At 35.0% G+C, this 15,614-nt stretch overlaps 1 protein-coding gene across 1 annotated transcript in view; it reads right to left on the bottom strand.

Annotated features, from left to right (window-relative positions):
- LOC150103211 (neural-cadherin-like) overlaps positions 1-15,614 on the bottom strand; it is a 540,895-nt gene that overhangs the window by 143,097 nt on the left and 382,184 nt on the right. Inside the window, exon 25 of the mRNA XM_090397648.1 lies at positions 7,409-7,708. Coding sequence (XP_090253774.1) covers positions 7,409-7,708 — 300 coding nt within the window. The remainder of the gene's footprint in view (positions 1-7,408; positions 7,709-15,614) is intronic.

The following is a 15,614-nucleotide window of genomic DNA, read 5'->3' as shown; positions in this document are numbered from 1 at the left end:
AAGAGCACCATGTTTGTCATAAGGGTGCCAAGCATGATTAAAATAAGGGCTAATCAGAATTTGGAGAGCCATAATACTGCTTTAGTATGTTATATTCCAACAAATTATTGATGTCTATCAACAATTCATAGAGATTGTATACAAATGTACATCTACTCCACTTTACAAAAGTTTTTGTCAGGACAACATATATTAAATCACTAAATTACATTCAACAAACCAAATAAATTTGCCACTGCTTCACATCTCTGAGTATACCAAACAGTACATATCTGTACAACATATGTACTGTTTGGTATACAACCAGAAAGTAAGGTCCATTCAGAATTTACTGCCAAATAAGATATGGGAGGAAGGTTGCACATGCATGGTAGCATAGTGACTCATTAGCTAGATGTTGACTATTTTACTTTTGTTCCATTATCGTTTGTTGCCTTCTATGAATAATTTATAATGAGTGCTGTAATAAAAATACTGCCAGTTGCAAGGTTCATGGTATAATAGTTTTTGTTGGTAGAAAACAATAGTGCTGCAGAAATTCACCGACAACTGTAAGGTTATGTATGGGCCTAATGTAATGAGCAACAGTAAGGTTAGGCAATGGTTCATTTGTTTAAAGAAGGGTGCAATGATGTTCATGAAGAGCACAATGGCCAGCCAAATGTGGTTACAGACCATATGGTCTTTGCATAGAATGATTGTTTTTAAATCACAGAACTCATTGTAAATTATTCTTAGAAGACAACAAATGATAATGGAATGAAAGTAAAATGGTCAACAGCTAACTAATGAGTCACTGACCCCTCTCCCATATCTTATTTGGTAGTAAATTCTGAACAGACCTTACTTTCTGGATGTGCCTCACATATAATGTTATTGTTTATATATATATATATATATATATATATATATATATATATATATATATATATATATATATATACAGGGTGTTCGGGATAAATTTGACATATTTATAATTAATTATATTTTTCCGTAAGTTACATGTATTAACACACACTTCTCTTCATTTAAAAGTTTGGACCCTTCTTCATTCATATACAAGATGTCAGAAAGGATGGATAGCTGGAACCCACCTGAATCATGGAAGAGAATAACTTGTATCATGATGATTCGTGCCCGCCATCAAAATAAGGATATTACGACTGCTGCCCAATGCTCCCTGAATACAGTAAAAACAATCAGGCATGAACTAGAGACTTGCAATGGTGACTACGAGGATGTAGCAAGAAGAAAGATCCCTAGCAGACGATCTGATTGCGTTCGTACAGCAGAATTCCTCGCAAATCTGCAGGAACAGGTGTTGAAGAACCCTGGCATTGGAATTCGGGCTTTGTTCGTGGAGTTGCTAACTGTAGTCAAGCCCTGGATAACAAGGGTAGCCAATGGTAGGCCGTATGTATGGCAGCAGGATTCGGCCCCTTGCCACACCTCTGGGAAAAGTCAAAAATGGTTGTCTGAAAATTTCTACAACTTCACCAGTCCAAATGTTTGGCCTCCAAACTCCCCAGACCTTAACCCCATGGTTTATTTTGTATGGGGCGCAGTTGAAAAAGACACCAATCGCACTTCCAGTAATACAAAAGCCCAGTTAATGGATAAAATTAAAACAGTTTTTGCGGCCCTTCCCAGGGAGACTGTAGCATCAGCTTGTTCGAGGTTCCGAAGCAGAATTGAAGCTGTGATCGATGCTAATGGTGGTTATTTTGAGTAAATCTTGTTGATAGTATTGTAATTAACTCTGCCTGTAATGTTTTTTTGTCAATTCATTAAATTTAATAGATACAAAGAAGATTTTCTTTTTCCTTACGAAACTGTCAAATTTATCCCGAACACCCTGTATATATATATATGTGTATATATATATATATATATATATATATATATATATATACTGTTAGAAACTTAAAGGAAAAAAAAAAAAAAAAAAGAAAGACAAATAAAACAGCAATGCTATTTTCAAAAAAATGCACTGCTGCTAATAAGTGTAGCAGATGCACATTATAGACCATTACTATAGCGAAATGATGTGTTATAATAAACTATGGAAAATTTTAGCTCAAGTCCAATAGAACCAAAGCTAATTTTACAAACAGTAAAAGTTGAAAGCCTTCACTATACTGAACTGAATTTCCTAGCAAATGACATCTCAATCAAGTGAAATGAAAGGTAGGAAATACACACATGGACAAAGAAATTAGCACACCAATAAGGAAGCATAGGATTCAACTGAAATTTTATTGGTGTAATGATACAGGTGAATGATGCACATGCACATGATGGCAAAAACAGAGTTGAAGGACAATTACAAAGAGATCTGTAGTACGCAATCCGGTCATCATTAATAGCACATTGCACCGCCTCGTGAGGCGTTACATGCTGCAATTCGGTCCGGCATGAGGCGAACAGATGCCTGATGTTGTCCTGCGGCAGACTGGCCACACGTGTTGGATGCTGTGCTCCAAATCTCGGATATTGCGGCACAGTGGGAGCTGGCATTTCAGCTGTTCCCAAACATGCTCGATAGGGGACAAGCCATGGAAGTGTCTGTACACGATGTAGGCAGGCCTGAGCAACCCAAGCAGTGTGTGGACGGGCATTATCCTGCTGGCATAGCGCTCCTGGTATCCCAGCCAGGAATGGGAGAACGTGGGGGACATAGGATGTCGTCCACATACCGCTGTCCCGTCAATGTGCCAGGTACCACTATGAGGGATGATCAGCTATCATAGGCTATGGCTCCCCAGACCATAATGCCTGCAGTGCTGGAGGTGTGGTGCTCGATAGCGAGGTCAGGATTGTGTCCTTGACTGGGGGTCCTCCACATCCAGACACGATGATCATCTGTCACCAAGACGAAGCGTCACTCTTTGCTGAAGACCACACGTCGCTCTCGCCTGGCACTACTGCAAACGAAGTCGGCGATGTTATGGTGTTAATGCACACAGGAACCCCTACATCTGCCTGTATAGTGGACCGGGTCACTGTGGGGGATCCCTCCGTGCTTGCTGCACGATCCTATCTAGCGTTGGTCCCCCTGATCCGACTGGTGCTGCTCTGCCGTGTGGCAGTGCCGGAATGTGTCCACAGCTCCCAACACTGTCAGACGGTATGGTCAAAACGGTTCATGTGCATGCCTATACGGTGTGCCGTCCACCCTCCGGTTTTCAGACCGATGTTCATGACTCTGTCAAACTCCGTAAGTTGCTTAAATCGACGTCTATGGCATCTATCCAGCATTATTGTCACTCTGTAGTCTAGCTTGCATCGGCCGGTGCTTTTCACTTTAATCGGCTATCGACTACACGCCGGCTTTATAAGGCTGCCTGTTCGTGCTTGCAGCACCACCGCAGGGTGTGTGGGCATGCGCAATCGCTCCAAACTTGGATCATTTGCATACCACCTCGCACTCCAGCTATTTGCTTAGTTTTGCCGTTGTACCACGTTTTCTTCCAGGTGCGCTATTTTTTTTGTCTGTGTGTGTGTATAACAAAATAAAATCATTAAATCATTACAAATTAAAAAAAAAAAATTACTTATGGGAAACAGGACTGGCAGGAACCATATATAAAAAACACAAAATGACAAGAAAAAAAAAAAAAAAAAAAAAGTACAAATGCAAAAATTAACTGGAGACATAACTACAAAGAGTATGAAATTATAAAATAATCTTCAATTAACGTTTACATTTTGAAATGCTACATTAGCTTAAATTAAAGTCACTTACCTGAAATCTACATAATAAACTAAATAGGTATACTGTACAACTTTAGATTTTTACAATTAAAATCGAAAATTTATGTCAAAAACTTAATTAAAATAAATTAAGTTTTTGAAAATTCTAAATTAAAAATTTTGAATTTTTATAGATAAAGTGCCTTTCAAACACAAATGAGCTAGTACCCTAAACAAAAATTCATAAGTTTTGCTTCGATTTGAATTAAAGAAATACTATTTATATTGTGCAATATTGCTTTAGTTTTAAGAGAACAGCATCAAATTGTACCAGTATCACCGAGTCTCTGTCAAATTAGGAAGCTGATATTAGCTGTATCTATCTGTATATATATTAGCTTTTCTCTCCTCCCAGGATGTCTAATGCATATCACTTCTGTTCCTTTTCTTATAAGTGGTGGTAACTTAGTTGAACTGCTGAAGTTGCCTTTTGTTTTCTTTTTCCTTCTAATGAAACAAAATGCACACCACTGCATTTAGTTTATCATAAAGACTTCAGTAAGCGGCATTAATTTAAGCTAATGTAACATCTCTAAATTTAAACATTAATCCCAGATTTCTGTTTTTATAATTTTTTACTCTTACAGATCTTGTCTCCCATTATGGTTTGCATTTGTACCTTTTCTTAATGTAGTCCTGGGAACCCTTTATGTATTGTTGTCAAAGCATGATTTCCTGCCACCATTTCCTTTGTTCTTTACCAGTGATTTACTTCTGGTAGTTTTTTTTCCACTGACCTTTTCCTTTCTTTTAATTGTGATTTCTTTTGTTTTGTTTCCTGTGATTTTTTTGTTATGATTTTCATATTAGTTGTTTCTCACAATTATGTTCAACTACAAAATATACTATGTTCTCTCTCTCTTGATTTTTTTTGGCAACATGGCACTCAGGGTTCCACCGTTGTTTTGGATATAATGAAATTCAAGACAAAATTTTTGGAAATGCAAATGTTGCTGCCACGGACAATACAATCTGTTATATACTTCACTGCTTCATTGATAGGTGTTCAACTGACTGCTTTGATCTTAAATTTTGCATGATGGGAAAAAGTATTTCACTTAGTTGAGTCCATTTTCTGTAGGGGTATGATATAGCAAAACACAATTCCTGTAAGGACACAGTGCTAACTAATCACAGGAAAATGATCGGTTAGCAACATGTCCTTACAGAAATCATGGTAATTAGCTAATTACAGTTAATTTTAAAATTATTTGGTTACAATGCTCTCCTCCCCCCAAATATCACACTTTAATTTCTGAAAGATCTCTTTTTGGTGCTGTTAGTCTCAGCAACACAAATGAAGTCAGCATAGCATATTTGTAAATTTTCTTGTTAAGCTCTGCTTCTTTTTTCCATTGATGCCTCTAATGATAATATTAAATATGTTAAATTCTGTTGGGATTGTATTGTTTTATAGCTGCCCAACAGAATTCTTCAGATTGTCACTACACTTAGCACATTAATATGAGTGCAGCCAAAAGATGGTTTAAGAAAAAATTTCATAAAAATTTTTCTTAAACAAACAAAATACATAAAATACCTTTTAAGTTGCTTCTGCAACATTTGTTTTGGTTGGCTAATTGCGATAAGACTTTTTCCCATGAAAATGAATACAGTTTCATCATGTTGGAAATCAGAGGCTCAGTTATTTCAATTGACAATTTGTTCACCAGAAAATATCTGTAATGGGAAAATGTTGGACAAGCAAAAGAGAGGACTAAGAAAGTCCTCAATATATAAGTATTGTTACACCCTGATACCTTCACTGTGTGGAATTTTCAGTTATCATGGTGTAACATGAAGAGAAAATTAAATAAAACCCCTGTATAAGAGCTAATACATAAATTACTTAAAGAAAGAAAAATATTCTTGCATCCAAGTAAAATATAACAAAAAGTGTTTGTTGAACTAAATAATAAAAGAAGGAATATATTACAGTTGTGATATAAAAAAAATTAGCTAAGTAAAACAGAAAAGATTAGTCATAAGGAATTGTGAGAGGCTAGATTAAAATATGAAGTAAATTCTTAGAAAATTTGGAAGGGGGGGTTTAATTTAGAGACTAGCAAAAGAAAAACAATAGACTATCGCTCAGGGTCAATTCCCGGATTTAGACATCGTCACGTGTGAGTCGCGTGCTCACCAACCTCAGGATGTTTGGCAGAAAAACAGCACCCTAATTGGTCGGTGAAGTCGAATCCAGTAAGGGGCGAAGAAAAGAAATTAAAGAAGGTGCCGGTAGGGAGTCAAGGTATAAAAGGGTTAGAAACCCCACCTACAGGGCTTTTTCCCTGGAGAGTTTCTTCACGAACTTTTTCGTATAGGTTTCACGTGGTTTTCCTGAGTGGTGGGATTGGAGTTTATCTCCGTCGTCACAACAAGGAAACAAAAGTGAGCGGGATTTCGATTCCATATTTCCTATGGTAAGAAATGAGGAATGCCATTTAGCTAAAGGAAAGAAGGTATTATCTATGTGTTTCATCATCAAGTGACAGCTACGAAAAAAGGAAATCTGTTAAGAAGTCGGTGTCCACGTGGTGAGTTTCACAGCCATGGTATAGATGATTCTAAAGTGTGTTCTTAATTCAAGTACGAAAAGTAAAGATCGCATAAGCACAGTTTAATGCCAATAGAACTTAGGAGTGACCAATTATAGGAGAGATCATACCAGGATAGTTCAATCGGAAAAAGGTAGAGGCCAATATAGAAAACTCAAGAGAAAAAGGTACTGTAAAAATCTTGTGTTAACTGAAAATCGTCTGTAATTGTAATCATTATTCTATTACTGAACTGTTAAAGAGACTAAGGAAATTTATACTAGGACTTCAGTACATGACTGATTATAATGAAAGTATGCTTGTTAATATTAATATTATATAGGTAATTATGTGTCCTGAGATTTATGCATTTGTATTGTTACTTATAGGAAAGTTTTAATTGTCAAAGTTATGTGTTAACACAGCGAAAGGATAATTTAATCTACATAGTTTTGGATAGTTAAATAGAGTGAATTGATCACATACGTCCATGTGCTTGCTACAGCATATAGCTTATATTCAGACTAATATAGGGTTAACTAAGGGTTAACTAAGGTCTTATCATATGTATAATCTGGGATTATACATATGATTGTATGTGTTGAATTTGTTATGGCGGCATGATCGCAATATCCATATAGGATCATAGCCAAATTACTTGTGATAAGCTAATGTTATTTTGTAAATGTTTTCTTAGTATTGAATTGAACCATACTAATGAGTTTAATAAACCTTTATTCATTGATAAAACAATTGTCTGAAAATGCTGCCCAATGCACCACTTGAAAACATACGAACCTAATCACACAGGAGGGGAGAATATTTAAATGAGTAACGAGATGAAGTGTTGTTTCATATTCAGACATATTTTAGTAATTGCTCCTTGTTTTTTGTATTTAATATCTCAAATTAAATGTCCCAAAAGGCGCAGTACAATATACATAATAGGGACACTAAGGGAAGAAATAGCTTAAATATTTGTATTTTGGGGTGATATCTTGTACATAGATAAAAGTTGAATATAGATAGAATAATAATCATAAATTGGGACACAACAGTATTTACATCAGCATTAATTCTCATAGCAATACACACGGCTTACAGTGAAATATACATACCTGAAATTCTCACAGATCCAGAACTATAAACAGCTTCTTCAGGTATTTCTTTCATTATAATCTTCACAACAGCTTCAACTTCTTTCTTCCACTCCCTATCAATAACTTTGAAATGCAAAGTATACTGCCCAACATTTAAAAAATCAATAATGAATAGGTCTCCAGAATCTTCAGCAAGTTTAAATTTTTGATGTGGCTTATTATTTGCCCAAAAGAAAGTTTTATCAGGTAGATCCCAATCATCAAGATCTTCAACATGAATACGGCCTATGGGTACAGGTACAGAAGGAATACTGGCACCTAAACAAACAAAACAATGAATTGTAATAATTTTTACATAGCTACAGAAATTTTTAAAAACATCTAAAATAAAAGGCCCCAGACACACAAAGTTACACTTCTTTATCTAAGCCCCCTTTTATAAAAATTTATGGTTATAGGCGTCTTCCATTTGTTTTCATCTTTCTTTCTGGAAAGCTTCCCTACGTGAGCATTCTCCAGCCATCTCCACTAGGTCATCATTCCATCTTCTCTCTGGCCATCCCAGTCTTCTTTTATATGGATGCCACCTATCGCTTTTCATCCATGCAATATGTCCTGTCCACCTCCATTTCAGTTTTAAAAATGGCTCTCTCTCTCTCCATTCTATGCCCAGATTTCCTCATCCTGTCCAGTATTTATTTGGTTACTGACCATATTTCCGATCCATGGGTCATAACTGAGATGATACACTGATTGAAAAGTTTGGCTCTATTTTCTGGTTTTATTTTACTGCACATGAATTTTTTTTTCATTTTGCAAAAGGAAGCCGCCCATCCTAGCTGAATTCTTCTCTTTATTTCTTCATGAATGCTTCTTTTTCCTAATGTAAGTTTTTCCTAGGTAAGAAATGTATATATATATATATAATATATAGATAAGAATATATATATATACATACCTTTGTACTTGCTCTATTTTGTTATGGCCTATTAATATTTGCTATGTTATCTGGTTTCCTTCAATATTTGTCATTATTTAATTTTTTTTTGCAGTTTATGCATAATCCAACTTTATTTGATACCATATTAAATTCATTCACACTATACATATATATATATATATTTATTTGTCCCCCTCCCCCCACTGGAACTGTACAACAATAATTTCAAATCTGATTGTAAATTTTTTTTTAACCATGCGAAGCCCTATGCCACTTTAATCAAATAGACTGCATTCCTCTTGCTAAGTTTTTGAAAGTGATTGCTGTTAACTGTTTCAATTTTTTATATTTTTATTTATTATTTTAAAATTCATTAATTAATTATACATCTCTCCTCTCACTTCCCTGAACTAATAGCATTTCCTCCTACTCGACAGCTGTGACTGAGACGTGATATTATATGCATGCTGTACGACTCCTTGCATTCAAAATTTATATGTTATTATAACCTGTTTTTTTCTGTCTTATTCCTGAAAAAAAAGCTCAAGACATATTGGGCAAAACATAGTTAATAAGTTACATTTAGTTTTTTCTTAAATATGTGAAGACATTATTAAAAAAAAATAAATAAAAAATATATGTATATATGTTCATATTATTTACTGACTGTATTCTGAGAATTAGAAAAACAAATTAATTTAATCTAATACACAACATGTTTCATCGGAATGCCAACTTCTTCAGGTGCGAGAACATTAAAAGCAAACACAAAAAACACCGTAAAGAAGCATTGTACACTACAGTAACAGACTATGAACTGAAATTAAGTTTGAACTGAAGCTACGGTCCGGACTAAAGTTCTATTGTTAGGCATATGCAAGCGTGCGACTTCACGAGTGTGCCAATATCTGATGGCAGAGCTATGCGAGTCTGGCAAACTATAACTAAGGTTACTGTTTATGTGAGAAGAGTATAGAATAATTAGAATGAAGTAGAATGCCGCATAGTTGAATCCAAAGAAATTATCCTAGACTCTTCTCACATAAACAGTAACCTTAGTTATAGACTCGCATAGCTCTGCCATCAGATACTGGCACACTCGTGAAGTCGCACGCTCGCATATGCCTAACAATAGAACTTTAGCCCGGACCGTAGCTTCAGTTCAAACATAATTTCAGTTCATAGTCTGTTATTGTAGCGTACTTGCAAACACAAAAAACACTTTACGGTGTTTTTTTGTGTTTGCTTTTAATATTCTCACGCCTGAAAAAGTCGGGATTCCAACGAAACATGTTTTGTTAGATTAAATTAATTTTGTTTTTCTAATTCTCAGAATTCCATCAGTAAATAATATGAACATATTATTTATAATAATATTATATTAATATTATAATAATAATATAATATTATAATAATATGAACCTACTGAGTCAATATAGCTGATAATCATATATATATATATATATATATAGCACACACAATTTCTACTAGTTCTCCTGTGTTGTTTGCTATTACTACAAAAACTTGCTTAACATGATTAATCCATCAATTAATGCACGTTAAACAAATATAATAAACAAGAGAAATAATTATAATTCGTCATCAGTTAATGTAAATTTGAAAAAAAAAAAAATTACAGTATAAGCTATATTAGAGGATAAAATCATCAAAGTTAATAAAAATCAATTGCTTAAGTTTTTATTTATTGTTTAAACATTTGATTGAGCTAATTTTTTTACAAAAAAATTAAGTGAAGATGTTTGAATTGTGCCCGACTTTTTCATCTTGTCAGGCAATTTGCGATAGCTGGCAATTGCTTTATCAAGATTTCGGCAGACTTTGAAGCTTTGTTCCATATGAGGATCAGCATCAAACAAAATTTCCTTAGCATGTTCAATGTGAGTGAAAAATAGCTCAAGTTCTTTTGCAGTTAGCTTCTTACTCATAACATTCTCTTCTTGTTTGCACTCCTTATCTTCTTCACATGAACACTGTTCTTCTAGTTGAAGGAGATCATTCCTGCTTAACTGTTCTGAATGGGAATCGAGCAAGTTTCTCACGCTTATTTAAATCCAAGTTTTTTTTCCAATTGTGCTGATTTCTTCAATAATGTTAGATCTTGGATTTTGCACACGATAAACAAACATAGGCTTGAGTTTAAAGTAGCCTTCTGAATTGCCTCCTAATAAAAGCTTAAGACCGATCTTTAGATACTTTGTATCCTGGTTGAAATGCTTCAGTTTTAGCTAGGAAAGATTTTGTTGGCATAAGCTATGTTAGAGGTGTGTCATAATCACCCTCCTGAATTATCCTTTGCAATTCTTCAGAAAACTCAGTCGCAGAATCTTTATCAGCATGAGCAAATTCCCCAGTTATTCTTACAATATGCAGACCAGCTAGGTTTTTAAAAATGTCAAACTGCATCCTAAACTCGCAGTTAAGCTTTCACATTCGTCTTGAAATTTGGTCTCTTTCAATGATAGAAAAACATCCTTGTACTCAGAGAGGTATTCTTTTTTTTTTGGGTTACAATCATCAATCCAGAGTGATAGAAGACGTTCCATCTTGATTCATTAAATGTCTTCTATTCTGCATGCTTAAAGAAGGAGTAGCAACTTTTCCTTGTTTTTTTGTATTCTTTGCTCTTATTTAGTATAGTCCGAAAGGTAGACTTGCTATACCCAGGTCTCGCCCAATCATTGCATTACTTTCATGTCTCTTAATCTCAAATTTTGTTTTGAACCATAAAGTAAAAAATGAAAAGAATTCCTTGTTTTTACTTTTACAGTTAATAAATTAAAAACAAGTGAGAAAATGACTGAAGAATTAACTACAGAGACTGTAGCAAATATAGAATGAATGTCAAACAGCAAGCAATGACTGACAAAAATGAGTGGCCAAGTTGCTGTACTGTTGATAAGACTGATGTGCTAAGTATGACTGGCTATATCATCAAAACAAGAGACTTGGATGTGCATTTTGTAAACACAATTGGAACAATTGAAATGAAAAAAAAAAAGAAGACAGAGATTTCTACATAACTGGAAAACAATGAAGTTACCCATCTCGGAGAATGGAGTAACTTCACTGTTTGTCCATTTCAGCAGAGAGAGAAAATTTTAAAATGTAAGGAAAGAGAGAAACATAAAGATGTTATAAATCAGCTTGCAGAGGCTGAGGAAAAGTCCTGCTGAAAATCTGTTTAAGAAGTTTATCTTAATGAAAAATTAATTTCAACACTCACATTAGCATTTTGAACCACATTAAGAATGAAATAAGAAAAAATTTAGCTAATGGAATCTTTATTTTGAATAGATAATTAAGGAATCATCCACATTGAGTAATAAATCCACTTTAATCACATGCCTAAACTTGTATATCAGAGAGCGGAATAAACTCAGCAGTAAATCTGATTAATTACAAAAGAGATATTTGATTTTCTGATCATATGTCCTCAAGTCATACACTATGATGGAAAACTACAAGGAAAAGTAACATAAAGTTACAAACAAGAACAGAAGACAAATTGGATGCGAAAGGTTTTCAAGCATTCCTTACCAGATAGCAGCACTAGGATGATGACAGTACATAACATGCATGCTTTGTACTTGTTTTCAGCAGGTAAAATGGCAACTATGGCATTTACAACTGTCAAACAGTGTGCTGTTGTGTGTTTCTTGGAGCAAAAAGACTTCTTGCAAAACAACATTAATAAAGAGATGTATCCTGTATATAAGTATTTGTCATGTGCTGTAGTTGACAATCATCAACTTACTGACATGTACCATAAGGGGTGTATAGGATATGATAGTACTACATGAAAAGCTTACATCATTACGAATTTCCTATCTACAATTTTCCTCCAAATCAATCTGTTACCTGTCAAGACTCCAACATGTTCTTATCATATCTTATATTTCTGTCTTCTAAAGCACCTTTTACTTTATCAATCCACCTATATCTTTGTCTTTTTCCTGAAAACCCTGGCAGATAACACTTGTTTTGTTAATCTTTCCTCTCCCATTCTGTTTAAGTGACCATACCACCCGAGATTAGCTCTGCTAACACATTCCTGGATGCTAACAATGTCAAGCTCTATCCTAATATCTTCATTTTTAATATGATATTACCATTGATACCATCTGTTCACAACATTAATCTTTCTTAGTACTCTCATATCTATAGTCTCTCTAGTCTTTGGTCAAGTGTTTTATTTCTAACCAGTTCTCAGATCCACTAGTTAAAATTGGTTTGAACACTGTCTTGTATACAGCTAATTTAGTGTTTTGACTAATTTCTCACTCATTCCATATAAATTTATTCAGTTGACTGATACCTACCATACCAGTTTTGTTGATTCTGTTGTGTATTTCCATTTAATTTACCATTTCATTAAAAATCGTGCACAAGTAGCTGAAATGTTTTACTTGTTCTACAGGTTCTCTATTCACAATGCAGTTGATACTTTCAATGTTTCTGCCTATTTTCATTGCCTTTGTCTTGTTATTGCTCACATTCATACCAAATTTACTGCAAGTTATTCAGTTTAGTCAGGGAATTTTGCAGATCTGTAGTGGATTTATTTAGAAGTATAACATCATAAGCATAAAGCAAAGAGCTGAGTTTAACATCTCCAAGTTTGATATCAGGTTTAATACCACTTTCCTTCATAATGTGATGTATATATAATAAATAACGAAGGGGATAATGAACATCCTTGTTTGACACCAGATTTAACATCAAACGATCTTCCTGTACTTCTGCCAATTCTAAGTGCTGACTTACAACTCAAATAAAGACCAAGTATTGCTTGATATAATGTCCCATCAACACCATATAACTGTCCCGTTTTGAATAGCTTTTCTCTTAGCACCTTGTCATATGCTTTTTGCAGGTCTGCAAAACTTCAATACAGATCTTTGCTATGTTCCCATGATTTCTCAACTATGCGTCGTACAGTGCAAATCTCATCATGACAGTCTCTATTTGTCCTGAATCCAGCTTGATCTTCTCCAAGCTTCTCCTTCACAATTTTTCTTAGCTGTTTCTCCAGAATTGTTGCATTCCTGAGAAACGGCTTATTACAGGAAATTACCAGGAATACTCAGTAGGGAAATACCTCTGTAAGTCTCACATTCAGTTTTATTTCCTTATTTATATATGGGTAACTATGAGAGCTGTACTGCAATCATCTGGAATTCTTCACTTTATCCAGGCTTTCTGAACTAGGCAGTGCAGCAATTGAAAGACTTTAATACTAGCATACTTACGCATTTCAGGACGCGAATCATCTACTCCAGCTCCCCTTCCACATTTCAGGCTTTTCATTGCTTTTTCTACTTCAAGTATGGATATGCATTCCTGATTGGATGCTTGTTCAGTGTTTTTTTTTTATCACTGCGCTGTGCTGTCAATTTTTGTTTCATTTAGCAATTTTTCAAAGTAATTACTCCATTTATCAAGGATATCTTTTACTCCAGTTTTCATGGCACCATTATCATTTTTAATTCCTTTTACAGCATTCTTTCCTCCATTTCTGAGCTTTTTCAATAGCTTCCTGAATATTTTGCTATCTTGCTGATATTTATTTTCTATGTTCTTACCAACCTCTTCCCATGACTTTTGGTTAGCTTTCTTATATTTGTCTCTGTATTCCCTAAGAGCACAAGCTGACTTATTCACCAAGAACTGTCGATATTATTTCTTCTTTTCCTTCACTGCCTCTTTAATTTCCTGTGTCCATGGAGTTCTGAATTTTCTATCCTTGCTGACAACCACATGTCTCTCTCTCTGGCTGAATCAATCAATGTTTTCTTCAGGGTTTTCCACTGAATCTCAAAGGTTTGGTTTCTGTTATCACACTTTTTCTTTTTTTCTTGAATAATGTTTGTGTATTTTAGTGTACAGTTCACATCTGAGAGTTACTCAACTTTTATTTGCTTTAAAACTTTCTTAAATGTTGTTCTTTTCAGTATGGAATTCAATTTTCTCCTGCTCAAGACTAAACAGTGATCACTTACAGTTTCAAATCCTCTGTACACTCTAGTGTCCTGCACCAAGGAGAAAACATCACTATCAACAATAACATAGTGAATGAGACTTTTCTTATTCCTTGCCTTTTCTCTCCATGTGAATTTTTGTACATTTTTATGCTGGAACACGGTGTTAGTAATAACCAGTCCATGTCCTGAGCAGAAATCCAACAAATATTTGCCATTATTATTATTAGCTTTGCTCTTTTCACCAAATTTTCCCAAAACATTTTTGTATGTCTGATAATCATTTCCTACTCTGCTATTTAGATCCCCAACAAGGACCAACTTTCCATTTTTCATTGTGTCAGCTTCTTTCTCTAAAGCCTCAAAAAGTTCCCCCACTTCTACCTTAGTAGAACCTTCTGTGGGACTATAGGTACAAATAAGTGTCATGTCCAGTTTCTCCATTTTGATATTTGCCCACATCACTCTATTAAAACTGCCTGCCATTCAACAAGATCAGCCTCATAATTTGTGTTGAATACTATAGCTAATCATTCTTTTCCTTGATTGTCATTGCCTGAATCTACATTTTATATTTATTGCTCAGAAACATCTCACCAGTTTTTGTCTTCATCACCCCTATTATGGTGATCTGTTACTTATCTAATTCCTCAGCTAACGCCATTTCTTTGCCATTCAGGCTTCTTATGTTGATAATACCGATCTTGAACTCTGATGTTGTTGAGTTGGGGTGTGTTTCAGGATTTGTTCCAGTAGCTGACTTTTCACTGTTTTTCCTAGTGAAAACAATGGGACCTTGTATAACTGGGCGAACATGGCGAGCTTCTGCCATGTTGTACCATCATTTTATATTGTGGTTTAATCCAATAAAGAATACAATTGTCCATGCGGTTAGCCTAGTGGCTGTGAGCTTCACAACCATATGCCTGGGGAAGGAGTATCCTAGGTTCGATTCCCGTCAGTGACACGAGGAGCTGAAGGATCTTCCTCAGACATAGCCAAGTTAGCCAGTCTTGGACGTGGACATTAGGTTTTTTCCCCCCAGTTTATTCTGGGGTTTTTTCATCCCACAAAGCAGGCAAGCCGGCCATGAGAACTCAACACTACAGACATAGGATGCACCGGGGCGTAGGGCTGACCACCTTATCCTGTGAACGGTTTGAGGTCCGTTGATTAATAAACTCTCGACACTGCAAGATAAAAGGAAGATGAGATGAGAAGAATACAATTTGGTCGACTATATCTGAAACTGCCAGTCCATCCTCATTCATTCAGTATCCAGGTA

This window comes from Typopeltis vanoorti, chromosome 9, assembly GCF_054136105.1.
Source record: "Typopeltis vanoorti isolate ZY-2024b chromosome 9, IOZ_Tvanoo_1.0, whole genome shotgun sequence".
Classification (NCBI taxonomy): domain Eukaryota; kingdom Metazoa; phylum Arthropoda; class Arachnida; order Uropygi; family Thelyphonidae; genus Typopeltis; species Typopeltis vanoorti.
This window is presented reverse-complemented; position numbering and strand designations above follow the sequence as displayed.